General features: G+C 48.6%; 1 protein-coding gene across 1 annotated transcript in view; it reads right to left on the reverse strand.

Moving 5' to 3' along the window:
• The window catches only part of ect2l (epithelial cell transforming 2 like), a 53,465-nt gene extending 50,687 nt beyond the window's left edge, over positions 1 to 2,778 (reverse strand). Inside the window, exon 1 of the mRNA XM_078230637.1 lies at positions 2,587 to 2,778. Coding sequence (XP_078086763.1) covers positions 2,587 to 2,778 — 192 coding nt within the window. The remainder of the gene's footprint in view (positions 1 to 2,586) is intronic.
• Between the last annotated feature and the right edge of the window lie 10,049 nt (positions 2,779 to 12,827).

Genomic DNA, 12,827 nt, shown 5'->3' on the forward strand with positions numbered 1-12,827 from the left:
CCTGCAACAGTGCAGCACTCCCTCAGTACCATCCCTGCAGCAGTGCCGCACTCCCTCAGTACCTACCCTGCAACAGTGCAGCATTCCCTCAGTACCATCCCTGCAGCAGTGCCGCACTCCCTCAGTACCATCCCTGCAGCAGTGCAGCACTCCCTCAGTACCTACCCTGCAACAGTGCAGCATTCCCTCAGTACCATCCCTGCAGCAGTGCCGCACTCCCTCAGTACCAACCCTGCAACAGTGCAGCACTCCCTCAGTACCAACCCTGCAACAGTGCAGCACTCCCTCGGTACCAACCCTGCAGCAGTGCAGCATTCCCTCAGTACCAACCCTGCAACAGTGCAGCATTCCCTCAGTACCATCCCTGCAACAGTGCAGCACTCCCTCGGTACCTACCCTGCAACAATGCAGCACTCCCTCAGTACCTACCCTGCAACAGTGCAGCACTCCCTCGGTACCTACCCTGCAACAATGCAGCACTCCCTCAGTACCTACCCTGCAACAGTGCAGCACTCCCTCAGTACCTACCCTGCAACAGTGCAGCACTCCCTCGGTACCTACCCTGCAACAATGCAGCACTCCCTCAGTACCTACCCTGCAACAGTGCAGCACTCCCTCAGTACCAACCCTGCAACAATGCAGCACTCCCTCAGTACCTACCCTGCAGCAGTGCAGCACTCCCTCAGTACCAACCCTGCAACAATGCAGCACTCCCTCAGTACCTACCCTGCAACAGTGCAGCACTCCCTCGGTACCTACCCTGCAACAATGCAGCACTCCCTCAGTACCTACCCTGCAACAGTGCAGCACTCCCTCAGTACCTACCCTGCAACAGTGCAGCACTCCCTCGGTACCTACCCTGCAACAATGCAGCACTCCCTCAGTACCTACCCTGCAACAGTGCAGCACTCCCTCAGTACCTACCCTGCAACAGTGCAACACTCCCTCAGTACCTACCCTGTTGCAGTGCAGCACTCCCTCAGTACCTACCCTGCAACAGTGCAGCACTCCCTCAGTACCTACCCTGCAACAGTGCAGCACTCCCTCAGTACCTACCCTGCAGCAGTGCAGCACTCCCAGAGTACCTACCCTGCAACAGTGCAGCATCCCCCCTGTACCTACCCTGCAACAGTGCAGCACTCCCTCAGTACCAACCCTGCAGCAATGCAGCACTCCCAGAGTACCAACCCTGCAACAGTGCAGCACTCCCTCAGTACCTACCCTGCAGCAGTGCAGCACTCCCTCAGTACCTACCCTGCAACAGTGCAGCCTTCCCTCAGTACCTACCCTGCAACAGTGCAGCACTCCCTCAGTACCTACCCTGCAACAGTGCAGCACTCCCTCAGTACCTACCCTGCAGCAGTGCAGCACTCCCTCAGTACCTACCCTGCAGCAGTGCAGCACTCCCAGAGTACCTACCCTGCAACAGTGCAGCACTCCCTCAGTACCTACCCTGTTGCAGTGCAGCACTCCCTCAGTACCTACCCTGCAACAGTGCAGCACTCCCTCAGTACTGTCCCTCTGACAATGCAGCACTCCCTCAGTACTGACCCTCCCACAGTGCGGCACTCCCTCAGTACTGACACTCTGACAGTGCGGCACTCCCTCAGTACTGACCCTCTGACAGTGCAGCACTCCCTCAGCACTGACCCTCTGACAGTGCGGCACTCCCTCAGTACTGACCCTCTGACAGTGCAGCACTCCCTCAGCACTGACCCTCTGACAGTGCAGCACTCCCTCAGTACTGACCCTCCGACAGTGCGGCACTCCCTCAGTACTGACACTCTGACAGTGCGGCACTCCCTCAGTACTGACCCTCTGACAGTGCAGCACTCCCTCAGCACTGACCCTCTGACAGTGCAGCACTCCCTCAGTACTGACCCTCTGACAGTGCAGCACTCCCTCAGCACTGACACTCTGACAGTGCAGCACTCCCTCAGTACTGACCCTCTGACAGTGCAGCACTCCCTCAGTACTGACCCTCTGACGGTGCGGCACTCCCTCAGTACTGACCCTCTGACAGTGCGGCACTCCCTCAGTACTGACCCTCTGACAGTGCGGCACTCCCTCAGTACTGACCCTCTGACGGTGCAGCACTCCCTCAGCACTGACACTCTGACAGTGCAGCACTCCCTCAGTACTGACCCTCTGACAGTGCAGCACTCCCTCAGTACTGACCCTCTGACGGTGCGGCACTCCCTCAGTACTGACCCTCTGACAGTGCGGCACTCCCTCAGTACTGACCCTCTGACAGTGCAGCACTCCCTCAGCACTGACCCTCTGACAGTGCAGCACTCCCTCAGCACTGACCCTCTGACAATGCACCTTAGTGTTGTAGAAGTGTCAGAAAAGTAAGCAAAACTGAAAGATCAAACCGCAACAAAGCTCAGGAAAGTATCAGTTCTAAATTGGGAAAAATATAATCAAAAGCCAGAAAATGACAAGCGGATCAAAGGAGAATGAAGTGAAAGACTAAAATATAAATCAAAGGAGACAATTTGTCCACGTTTAAAAACATTCGTTAATCGAGTAAAGGCAATGTGACAACATCGTATTGGCTGCCACAGACGCCAACCAATAATTCACCTGCTGATTGGCTGTCTTGTGTATGACTGGTGTCCATGTGCTAAATTTGGTTTGCTGGGTGATCCCGGCCAGCTCCGCACTGGAACCTCTCCCAAAATCTTCCGACTGACTGAGCCGTGGACCCAAACACTCCGTCTGGCAACCTCTGACTCCGTGCGGGGCGGGCTTCAGGCTGGAGAGCATTGCCGTCATGGGACCGGGCACTCTCTGCGATGTGAGGGTCTCTGTGGCACTCCCTCACAACCCTCTCGGTGTTGAGGGATCCGTACGCAGCCTGTGGGAAAAATATTGCCAATCCCTTCAGAAATGGATTTCTACGGCAAAGTAAACACATCTAATGGGGCTGTAAACATTTTGCTGCTTCTCTCGGGTTTCTCCTCCACTATAGGAGATGGCTCATACTGCTTAATAGTATCAGACAGACCGAGTAACCGCCCTCAGCATAATAAAGAAAAGAATGGCCTCTGCCATCTGGAATGTGGCGATACTGTGCCTTTAGGAAATGCATTTGAGTCATGTTTCTGTGAAGGATTTTTCTTATAACAGTCTGTTCCAACACTGGGTCTGCATCCGGCAGCACTGTATCGTTACTGCAGCAGCATAATTGCTCCTAATTGCTAGAATGTTTGTTTTAATCTGAACTAATGCTGTTCTAATCCTGTTATTTTCGTTTTCCACCGGGGTTTTGCAGAGTAGGATTTGATTACGTTGATTTACAGAAAAATCAGGTGACTGGGTGGAGCTAGGCTTACATAGCAAAATCGAACTCAGTCTGCTGCTTAGGATCTTCAGAGAGAGAGGTCGCTTCCACTGTGTTTCTTTCCTTCTCGGGAGTTGGAGACTGGAATCTGTCAGGAAATAAGTCTCTTTCTCTAAGATTCTGCTGTTTGGAGGGGGACTTTTCTCTGGAGATGGTTAAATGAGAGACAGGAGGCAGGTGTCTGCCTGGATCTCTGTCCAGAGGTGTAAAAAGACTGGAAATCTAACATCCACGTGAGCTTATCTGATTTTAGTTGTAAATGGTTCTGAAAAAGGAATTTATGTCTATGGGGAACTGCTTACATTGGAACTATAAAGATAGCTAGCTGTTCAGAATTATACTGTGTCATGTTTAATTATTTAAATTGGTAAAGGTTATGCTAATACTTTTTGTTATATTCTAACTGTGTTCTTAAATAAAATTTGTTTGATGAAAGCTTCCAATGTGGGTCACTTGAATCATGGGGGGGACCAGGACAAGTTGTTGGTGATCTGGACACCTAAAAGGTTGACGCTCTCGACCATTTCTACTTTGTCCCCATTGATCTAGACAGGGGCATGTTCTCCATTACGCTTCCTGAAGTCGATGACTGTCGCCTTCGTTTTGTTGACATTGAGGGAGAGGTTATTGTCATCGCACCAGTTCATCAGATTCTCTATCTCTTTCCTGTACTCTGTTTCGTCATTGTTTGAGATCCGACCCACAATGGTGGTGTCATCAGCAAACTTGAAAATCGAGTTGATGGGGAATTTGGTCGCACAGTCAAATGTGTATAAGGAGTATAGTAGGGGGCTGAGAACACAGCCTTGCGGAGCACCGGTGAACTTGGAAATATATTGCCATTCCTTCACTGTCGCTGGGTCAAAATCCTGGAACTCCCTCTCTAACAGCACTGTGGGTGTACCTACACCAGATGGACTGCGGAGGTTTAAGGCGGTGGCTCACCACCACCTTCTGAAGGGCAATTAGGGATGGGCAATAAATGCTGGCCATCCAGCGATGACCACATCCCATGAAAAGAATATTAAAATTGGAGTTGTTTAAGGTGATCAAAGGTAGGGAGGTACTATTTCCTCTGGTGGGGATATTCAAGGACAAAGAGACATAACCTCAAACCTAGAGCCAGGACGTTCAGGATTAATGTCAGGAAGCCCTTCTTCACACAACGGGTAGGGGAAATCCGGAACTTTCTCAACCAAAAAGCTGAGGTTCAATTGAAAATGTCAACGCTGGGATTGATCGGTTTTCATATGGCAAGAATATAAGAGATTATGGAACCAATATGGATAGAGTTAGAATACAGAGCAGGCATGATCTCTTGGAACAGGCTCAATGGGCTGAATGGCCTCCACCTGTTCCTATGTGATAGTAATAGAGCAGTTTATTGCCTGATCATGTTTTCTCAGAAAGGAGGGAACTCCTCTTCATTTTCTTCAACCTCTTCTTTCAAGATGTTGACTCAGAAGATAGATATTGAATCAAGTCATAGAGTCAGGCAGTACAGAAGAGGCTCTTCAGCCCATCAGCACCAACAAAACTACACTAAATCTACACCAATCCCACTTTCCAGCACTTGTCCCATAGCCTTGAATGTTTTAACATTTCAAGAGCTCTTCCAGGTACTTTTTAAAGGTTGTGAGGTTTCCCACTCTACTACCCTCCCAGGCAGTGCGTTCTAGACTCCCATCACCCTCTGTGTGAAAGAATTTTTCCTCAAATTCCCTCTAAACCTCCTGCCCCTCACCTTAAAACTATGCCCCCTCATTATTGACCCCTCAACCAAGGGGAATAGTTGCTCCCTGCTCACCCTATCCATACTCCTCATAATCTTATACACCTCAATCATGTCCCCCCTCAGCCTTCTCTGCTCTAAAGAAAACAATCCAAGCCTATCCAGTCTCTCCTTATAGCTCAATGCTCCATCCCAGGCAACATCCTGGTGAATCTCCTCTGTACCTCCTCCAGTGCAGTCACATCCTTCCTATCGTGTGGCAACCAGAACTGCACACAGCACTCCAGCTGTGGCCTAACTAATGCTCTGTACAGCTTCATCATAACCTCCTTGCACTTATAATTGATGCCACCACTGATAAAGGCATGTGTCCCATATACCTTCTTAACTATCCTATTAATCTGTCCTGCCGCCTTCAGGGATCTGTGGACAAGCACCCCAAGATCCCTCTGTTCCTCTGAGCTTCCGGATGTCCTGCCATTAATTGAGTACTCTCCTGTCTTGTTACTCCTTCCAAAGTGCATCACCTCACACTTTTCAGGGTTAAATTCCATCTGCCACAGATCTGCCCATCTGACCAACCTGTCTATATCTTCCTGCAATGTAAGACCTTCTTCCTCAGTATTACCCACCCTGCCAATCTTTGTGTCATCCGCAAAATTACTTATCACCCCCTCCACATTCTCATCTATATCGTTTATATATCTCATGAACAATAAGGGACCCAGCACTGATCCCTGTGGTACGCCACTGGACACCGGCCTCCAGTCACACAAACAGCCTCCTCCCACCACCCCCTGTTTCCTAGCACTAAGCCAGTTTTGGATTCAGTTTGTCAAGTTACCCTGGATCCCATGTGTAATTACCTTCTTTACAAGCCTTCCATGTGAGGCATTGTCAAAGGCTTTGCTAAATTCCATAGATTTCATGGATACATCCACAGCACAACCCTCAACTACATACCTGATCACCTCCTCGAAAAACATTCAATCAGATTTGTTAGGTCTGATCTCTCTCTGACAAAGCCATGCAGACTGTCTCTGATCAAACCTTGCCTCTGCAAGTGAAGATTCATTTTCTCCTTCAGAACACAATCCATGACATGCAGATACGATAGTGACTTTTAAGGGGCTTCCTGACAATTACATGAATAGGATGGGATTAGAGGGATATGGTCCCCGAAGAGTAGGGGGCTTTAGTTCAATCGGGCAGCATGGTCAGTGCGGGCTTGGAGGGCCGAAGGGCCTGTTCCTGTGCTGTAAATTTCTTTGTTCTTTGTTCTTTGACTCGCTAAAAAAGCTCAGGTGTGGGAAATGTGGGGTAGTGTGACCGGCCCATTTACACCATGGGGCTGATGTGACAATACCAGCAGCAACACTAAAGCTGTGCCCCCCTACACACCATCCCCCCACACCCACCAACCTCCACCTTCCCCTCCATTGTGACCTTTGCTTAAAGCCCAAACACTTTTTCCTCCAGTGAATAATGTTGGAAGAGCAAAAAGGCCAAGCTCAGGCATAATGTGACACACCCCCAGGTCAAATAGCTCTTTGAGATTGAGGCTCGTAAATGAAGAATTGGCAAGATACCCAGCTTGACTCTCAGTGAGTTTGGGTAGCTGTCTACTGGCTGGGTGGTCTACTGTGGGTCATCAACGTCCTCATCCAGTAGCAGAGGCTACACTTCCGGGGAAGAGAATGCAGGAGTTAAGGAAGAATTTGTCCTCTGGGAAAGGCAATTGCCCCATCATAAAGCTGATCTCATAAAGCTGCCCGACTGATCTCACATACTCACTCAGGGTTATGTCTCAGGCCAGTCCTGCAGAAGGGGAAATTGGCAAACAGGAGAATGCTCACAGATCTGTCTCTGTTCTCATTCCTTAGAGTTTATCTTTGCAGTTGGTTTAATCTCAGGATTGCCAAGATCCTCACTTCCCACCAACGGGTCGCTCAATATATATATTTTTAATTGGATGTGGGTATTACTGCAATTATTGCCCATCCCTAATTGCCCTTGAACCAAGTGGCTGGCAAGCATTTCAGAGGGTGGTTAAGAGTCAACCATATTGCTGTGACTCTGGAGTCACATGTAGGCCAGACCAGGTAAGGACGGCAGATTTCCTTCCCTAAAGGACATTGGTGAATCAGATGGGTTTTTCCAACAATCAATGATGGTTACCATCACTGAGATTTATATTCCAGATTTATTAATTGAAGTTAAACTCCACCAGCTGCCATGGTGGGATTTGAACCCTAGCCTCCAGAACATTAGCGTGAGCCCTGAATTACTAGTCCATCTACATTACCACTAGACCACCATCAGTCAGGACACAGCAGACAGTGAAGGGACAATTTCAAAGTCATTTTCAAGTTTGTTTGTTCTGTCATCTTTCTCCTGGAGGCAAGGCAATGGGGAGGCAATGGCCTAGTGGTATTATCATTAGACTATTAATCCAGAATCTCAGCTAATGTTCTGGGGATCCGGGTTCAAATCCTGCTATGGCAGGTGATGGAGTCTAAATTCAATAAAAGATATCTGGAATTAAGAATCTACTGATGACCATGAAACCATTGTCGATTGTCGGAAAAACCTATCTGGCTCACTAATGTCCTTTAGGGAAGGAAATCTGCCGTACTTAGCTGGTCTGGCCTACATGTGATTCCAGAGCCACAGCAATGTGGTTGACTCTCAACTGCTCTCCAAGGGCAACTAGGGATGGGCAATAAATGCTGGCCAGCCAGCGATGCCCATGTCCCACAAATGAATTTTTAAAAAGGCAACTTCTCACAAAACTACAGTGAGAGTGGGTGCCAACCTGCCAACTTCCCCTACCACAGGGGAATCACCAACAAGTCCAATCTCTCCATGCACTCACTCACCCCAGTGCCTGGGATTAAACACAGAGCCTTCTGATCAACCCAGTATGAGTACAGCAGTAAGCAGTGTCAGCCCAGTCATTATGAGCATATAGGGGCAGGAGGAGGCCAGACGGCCTTCGAGTCTGCTCCTCCTTTTAGTGTGATCATGGCCTATCTACTGCATCAACTCCATTTTCCCGTTCTCTTCCCATATCCCTTAATTCCAAGGGAGTTAGAGGTCAGTTTAGCTCAGTTGGCTGGACAGCTAGTTAGTGATGCAGACTGATGCCAACAGCATGAGTCCAATTCCCGTACCAGCTGAGATTATTCATGAACGCCCTGCCTTCTCAACCTTGCCCCTCGGCTGTGGTGTGCTGATCCTCAGGTTAAATCATCACCAGTCAGCCCTCCCCCTCAAAGGGGAGAGCAGCCTATGGTCACCTGGGACTATGATGACTTTACCTTTAATTCCAAAGAGTTCAAATATCTGATAATATCAGCCTTAAATATATTCAATGATAGAGCATCCACAATCCTCTGGGGAAGAGAATTCCAAAGATTCTATAATTCTATAATTGAAGTGCCTCAACTTGTGAACATTTTCTGCACCCTCTCTAATGCTTTCAAATCCTTTCTAAAAGGTGTGGCGCCCAGAACTGGACACAATACTCCGGCTGAGGTGGAATTATTGTCTTATAGAATCCCTACAGTGCAGAAGGAGGCCATTCGGCCCATCGAGTCTGCACCAACCACAATCCCACCCAGGCCGTATCCCCAAAACCCCGCATATTTACCCTGTTAATCCCCTGACACTAGGGTCAATTTAGCATGGCCAATCAACCTAGCCCTCACATCTCTGGAGTTTGGGAGGAAACCGGAGCACCCGGAGGCAACCCATGCAGACACGGGGAGAACGTGCAAACTCCACACAGTGATCCGAGGCCGGAATTGAACCCGAGTCCCTGGTGCTGTGAGGCAGCAGTGCTAACCACTGTGCCACCGTGTTTTTATTTATATTAAATTTAGATTTAAAGCACAAAGTTTTAAGGTAGTGGGGCTGATGGCACTAGCCTGTCACATCGGCTGTGATTTGCACTTCCTGTTTGATTAACTTTCCAGCCAGAAACACTCCCCCTTTGCCACAACGCAGATTCAAAGAGAAAATGATTATTCTTATAACGATCGCCACAAATGAGCCAGATTTGAATTTTCCACTTATTTCTGATTGAAGTTCACTCACTCACGACACAAACTCAAAAATCGAGAAGCGTATAAGGAATTTGTTTCCTGAGTTCCACCCACTTGAGCTCACATTCTGGGCAATTTGCTCCGGTTTGGCGTGTTTCAGACACCCCACCAAGCAACAAAAAGCTCGCGAAAGAAACTCAACTCTTTTGTTGATGGTTTAAGTCAGGAAAGCTGAGTCACAAACTTCGATTTCTTACCCTTTCTGCAGCTGTTCCTCTGCACTTTAAGCCGAGTGTGTGTGTGTCTGTGTGCAAGTCAGATCACCAGGGCAACTCAACACACGTGAAGCTCAATGTGGCAGGTGATTTTCCAGGCAACCTCTCTCAGCCGACACTCCAGCCTCCCAGGGGCAAAGCACTGACTTCTCGACAGCAACACATTCTCTGCCCAATTCAAACAACGGAGATAAAGACTGGCATTAAATTGTTTTGCTGAAATGCGGATTGCACTGCCTCAGAGGGGCCAGTCGGAGCAGATTCCATAGTGACTTTCCCAAGTGATTTGGAGATATAATCACAAAGTTTATTTATTGTGTTACAAGTAGGCTTACACTAACATTGCAAAGTCTGAGGTCACGTACCAACCAACTCAAGAACAGCTCCTTCCCTGCTGCCATCAGACTTTTAGAAACATAGAAAAACTACAGCACAAAACAGGCCCTTTGGCCCCACAAGTTGTGCCGAACATATCCCTACCTTTTAGGCCTACCTATAACCCTCCATCCTATTAAGTCCCATGTACTCATCCAGGATAGAAACATGAATGGACCTACCTCGCATTAAGTTGATCTTTCTCTACACCCTAGCTATGACTGTTAGACTACATCCTGCATTCTCTCATTTCCTTCTCGATGAACGGTATGTTTTGTCTGTATAGCGCGCAAGAAACAATACTTTTCTCTGCATGTTAATACGTGTGACAATAATAAATCAAATCAAATCAAATCAATGAAGTTACTGTGAAAATCCCCGAGTCGCCGCACTCCGGCACCTGTTCGGGTACACTGAGAGAGAATTTAGCATGGCCAATGCACCTAACCAGCACATCTTTCAGATTGTGGGAGGAAACCGGAGCACCCAGAGGAAACCCACGCAGACACGGCAAGAATGTGCAGACTCCGCAGACAAGTGACCCAAGCCGGGAATCGAACCCAGGTCCCTATGGGGCAGCAGTGCTAACCACTGTGCCAAAAGGGAAGATTTGCAGAGCTGTGGAGAATGTGTCAGGGCAATGGGACTAAGTGGATAGATTGTTCTGAGAGCCAGCACAGGCAGCATGGGCCGAATGGCCACCCTCTGCACTGTACAGTACAATTCTGTGAAAGGCAAGTTGGTTTCTGGTCGGATCCTTTCGTTCTCTCTTCTCCCCATGAGCGTTGATTCGTTGCAAAGCTTTGGATCCTCAGTAATGAGGTCCCCTCAGCATTACTTCATCCATTCTGCACAGCTATGATCATGCACAGACTGTGGTAATGTCTCACAGCCCAGCCCAGCCCCCAGTCCTCTTGGAAATTTCTTTTTATTCATTTGTAGAACATGGGCTTCCCTGGCTGGCCAACATTTATTGCCCATCCCTAGCTGCCCTTGAACTGAATGGCTTGCTTAGCCGTTTCAGAGGGCAGTTGAAAGTCAACCACATTGCCGTTGCACCAGAGTCACATGTAGGCCAGACCAGTAAGGATGGCAGATTTCCTCTTCGAAAGGACATTAGTGAACCAGAAATCCCTTGCCATTGGACCAAGATCCTGTCTGCCAAGACTGACATGCAACGACCACTCCTCATTTAAAAACAAAATCATGCACAAGCCTCTTCGGCTGAAGTTTGGGACCTAGAAGCTCAGGACCGTCATGGACAATTCCAACAATGACTTGCCTGACTGCTGCATCAACATTCTAGCTCGGGAATCTGGGCACCTCCCCCTCAACAGTGCTGCTCATTCAGGAAGGCACCCAGAACATCGAGACACTTCCTCGGGGGTATGCAGAGGTGAAGTTGAGTCACCGGTTGGAGTGCACAAACCTCCAAGCAATCCATCGACCCAACACTTCAAATACAACTCGCCCCACATGGGGCTGAATCTGCAGTTCTCACATTGGGCTTAATCAGCATCTCAGGACACATTGAATCAGAGTGGAGGCGAGTCACTCTCGATCCTGTGGCCACTGAGGACCAGCTTGGTTCCACTTTTCAACCACCCTCCCCAAATTTAGTTACCTCTGGCAAGAACAACTGGATGATCATAGAATCCCTACAATGCAGAAGGAGGCCATTTGGCTCATCGAGCCTGCACCGACAACAATCCCACCCAGGCCCTATCACACAACCCCACATATTTACCTTGCTAATCCACCTAACCTATACATCTTGGAACACTAAGGTGCAATTTTAGCATGGTCAATCCTCCTAACCTGCAAATCTTTGGACTGTGGGAGGAAACCGGAGCAACCGGAGGAAATCCACACAGACATGGGGAGAACATGCAAACTCCAGTGACCCAAGCCATGAATTGAACCTGGGTCCCTGGCACTGTGAGGCAGCAGTGCTAACCACTGAGCCACCATCTCACCCTGTTGATGTTGAGGAGTGGGAATCCCAACTTGAGTATTCCTTCTTGAATGGGGTTACCAATCCTCTTGGATTGTTCAGGGGATCTCCCGGGACTGGATTTCCACTGGATTGTAGGCTCGGTTGTTCTGGTCTGCATGGTCTCGTGCTGGACTCAGCGTTGGACCGGGAGTAAAGCAGATTGTTGGTGCTTCTTCCATGCAGCCTCTCAAGAATTCATTACCCTCCTGCCGGGACTCAGTTGCTGGTGAACCAAGTCTCCTCCAGCGCAGTACTTAAGATGTAAGAAGTGAACATTCCTTCTATGGAGGAATGCAATTCAAAGAACCACGACTACCTTTTCACCCAGAGGTTATTAAAACAGGGATGGCGAGGGGTCAGGAGCTGGAGCCCTGGTGGACTTTCCCCTCCCCCTCTATAATGGGTTCCCTAAGTGCAGCATCAGCCATGGCACACTAATGTCCTTTAGGGAAGGAAATCTGCTGTCCTTACTTGGTCTGGCCTACATGTGGCTCCAGAGCCACAGCAATGTGGTTGACTCTCAACTGCCCTCTAAGGGCAACTAGGGATGGGCAATAAATGCTGGCCCAGCCAGCGACGCCTATGTCCCACAAATGAAAAAAAAGCACTGGGTAGCACTTTCATCCCTAAGTCAGAAGATAATGGGTTGAAGTCCCAGTCCAGAGACACGAGTAAGAAATCTAGGCCGATGTTCTAGTGCAGTGCAAAGGGAAAGCTACACTGTCAGAGGTGACATCTTTTAGATGAGGCATTAAATTGAGGCCCAGGCCTGTTGTCGCAGATGGATGTAAAATGATCACATAGCAGGATTTCCAAGCTATTCCCGATGACCTAGACAATATTTACTCAGTGACTACATTTCAAACAGTGTTTTGATAGCTGGAAAGCTTGTTGGGCCTGGGCAGGTTGTGAAAGGTGCTTGTATAACCACTAGTCTTTCTTTAATAGCTGAACCTGAATAATTCCGAGACTCGGAAACTGTCCACTCGCTTCATAGATCTGTTATTCACTCAAACATCTGGCAACTTTTCCCCTTTTTTTAAGTGTATATCTAATT

This window comes from Mustelus asterias, chromosome 15, assembly GCF_964213995.1.
Source record: "Mustelus asterias chromosome 15, sMusAst1.hap1.1, whole genome shotgun sequence".
Classification (NCBI taxonomy): Eukaryota; Metazoa; Chordata; class Chondrichthyes; order Carcharhiniformes; family Triakidae; genus Mustelus; species Mustelus asterias.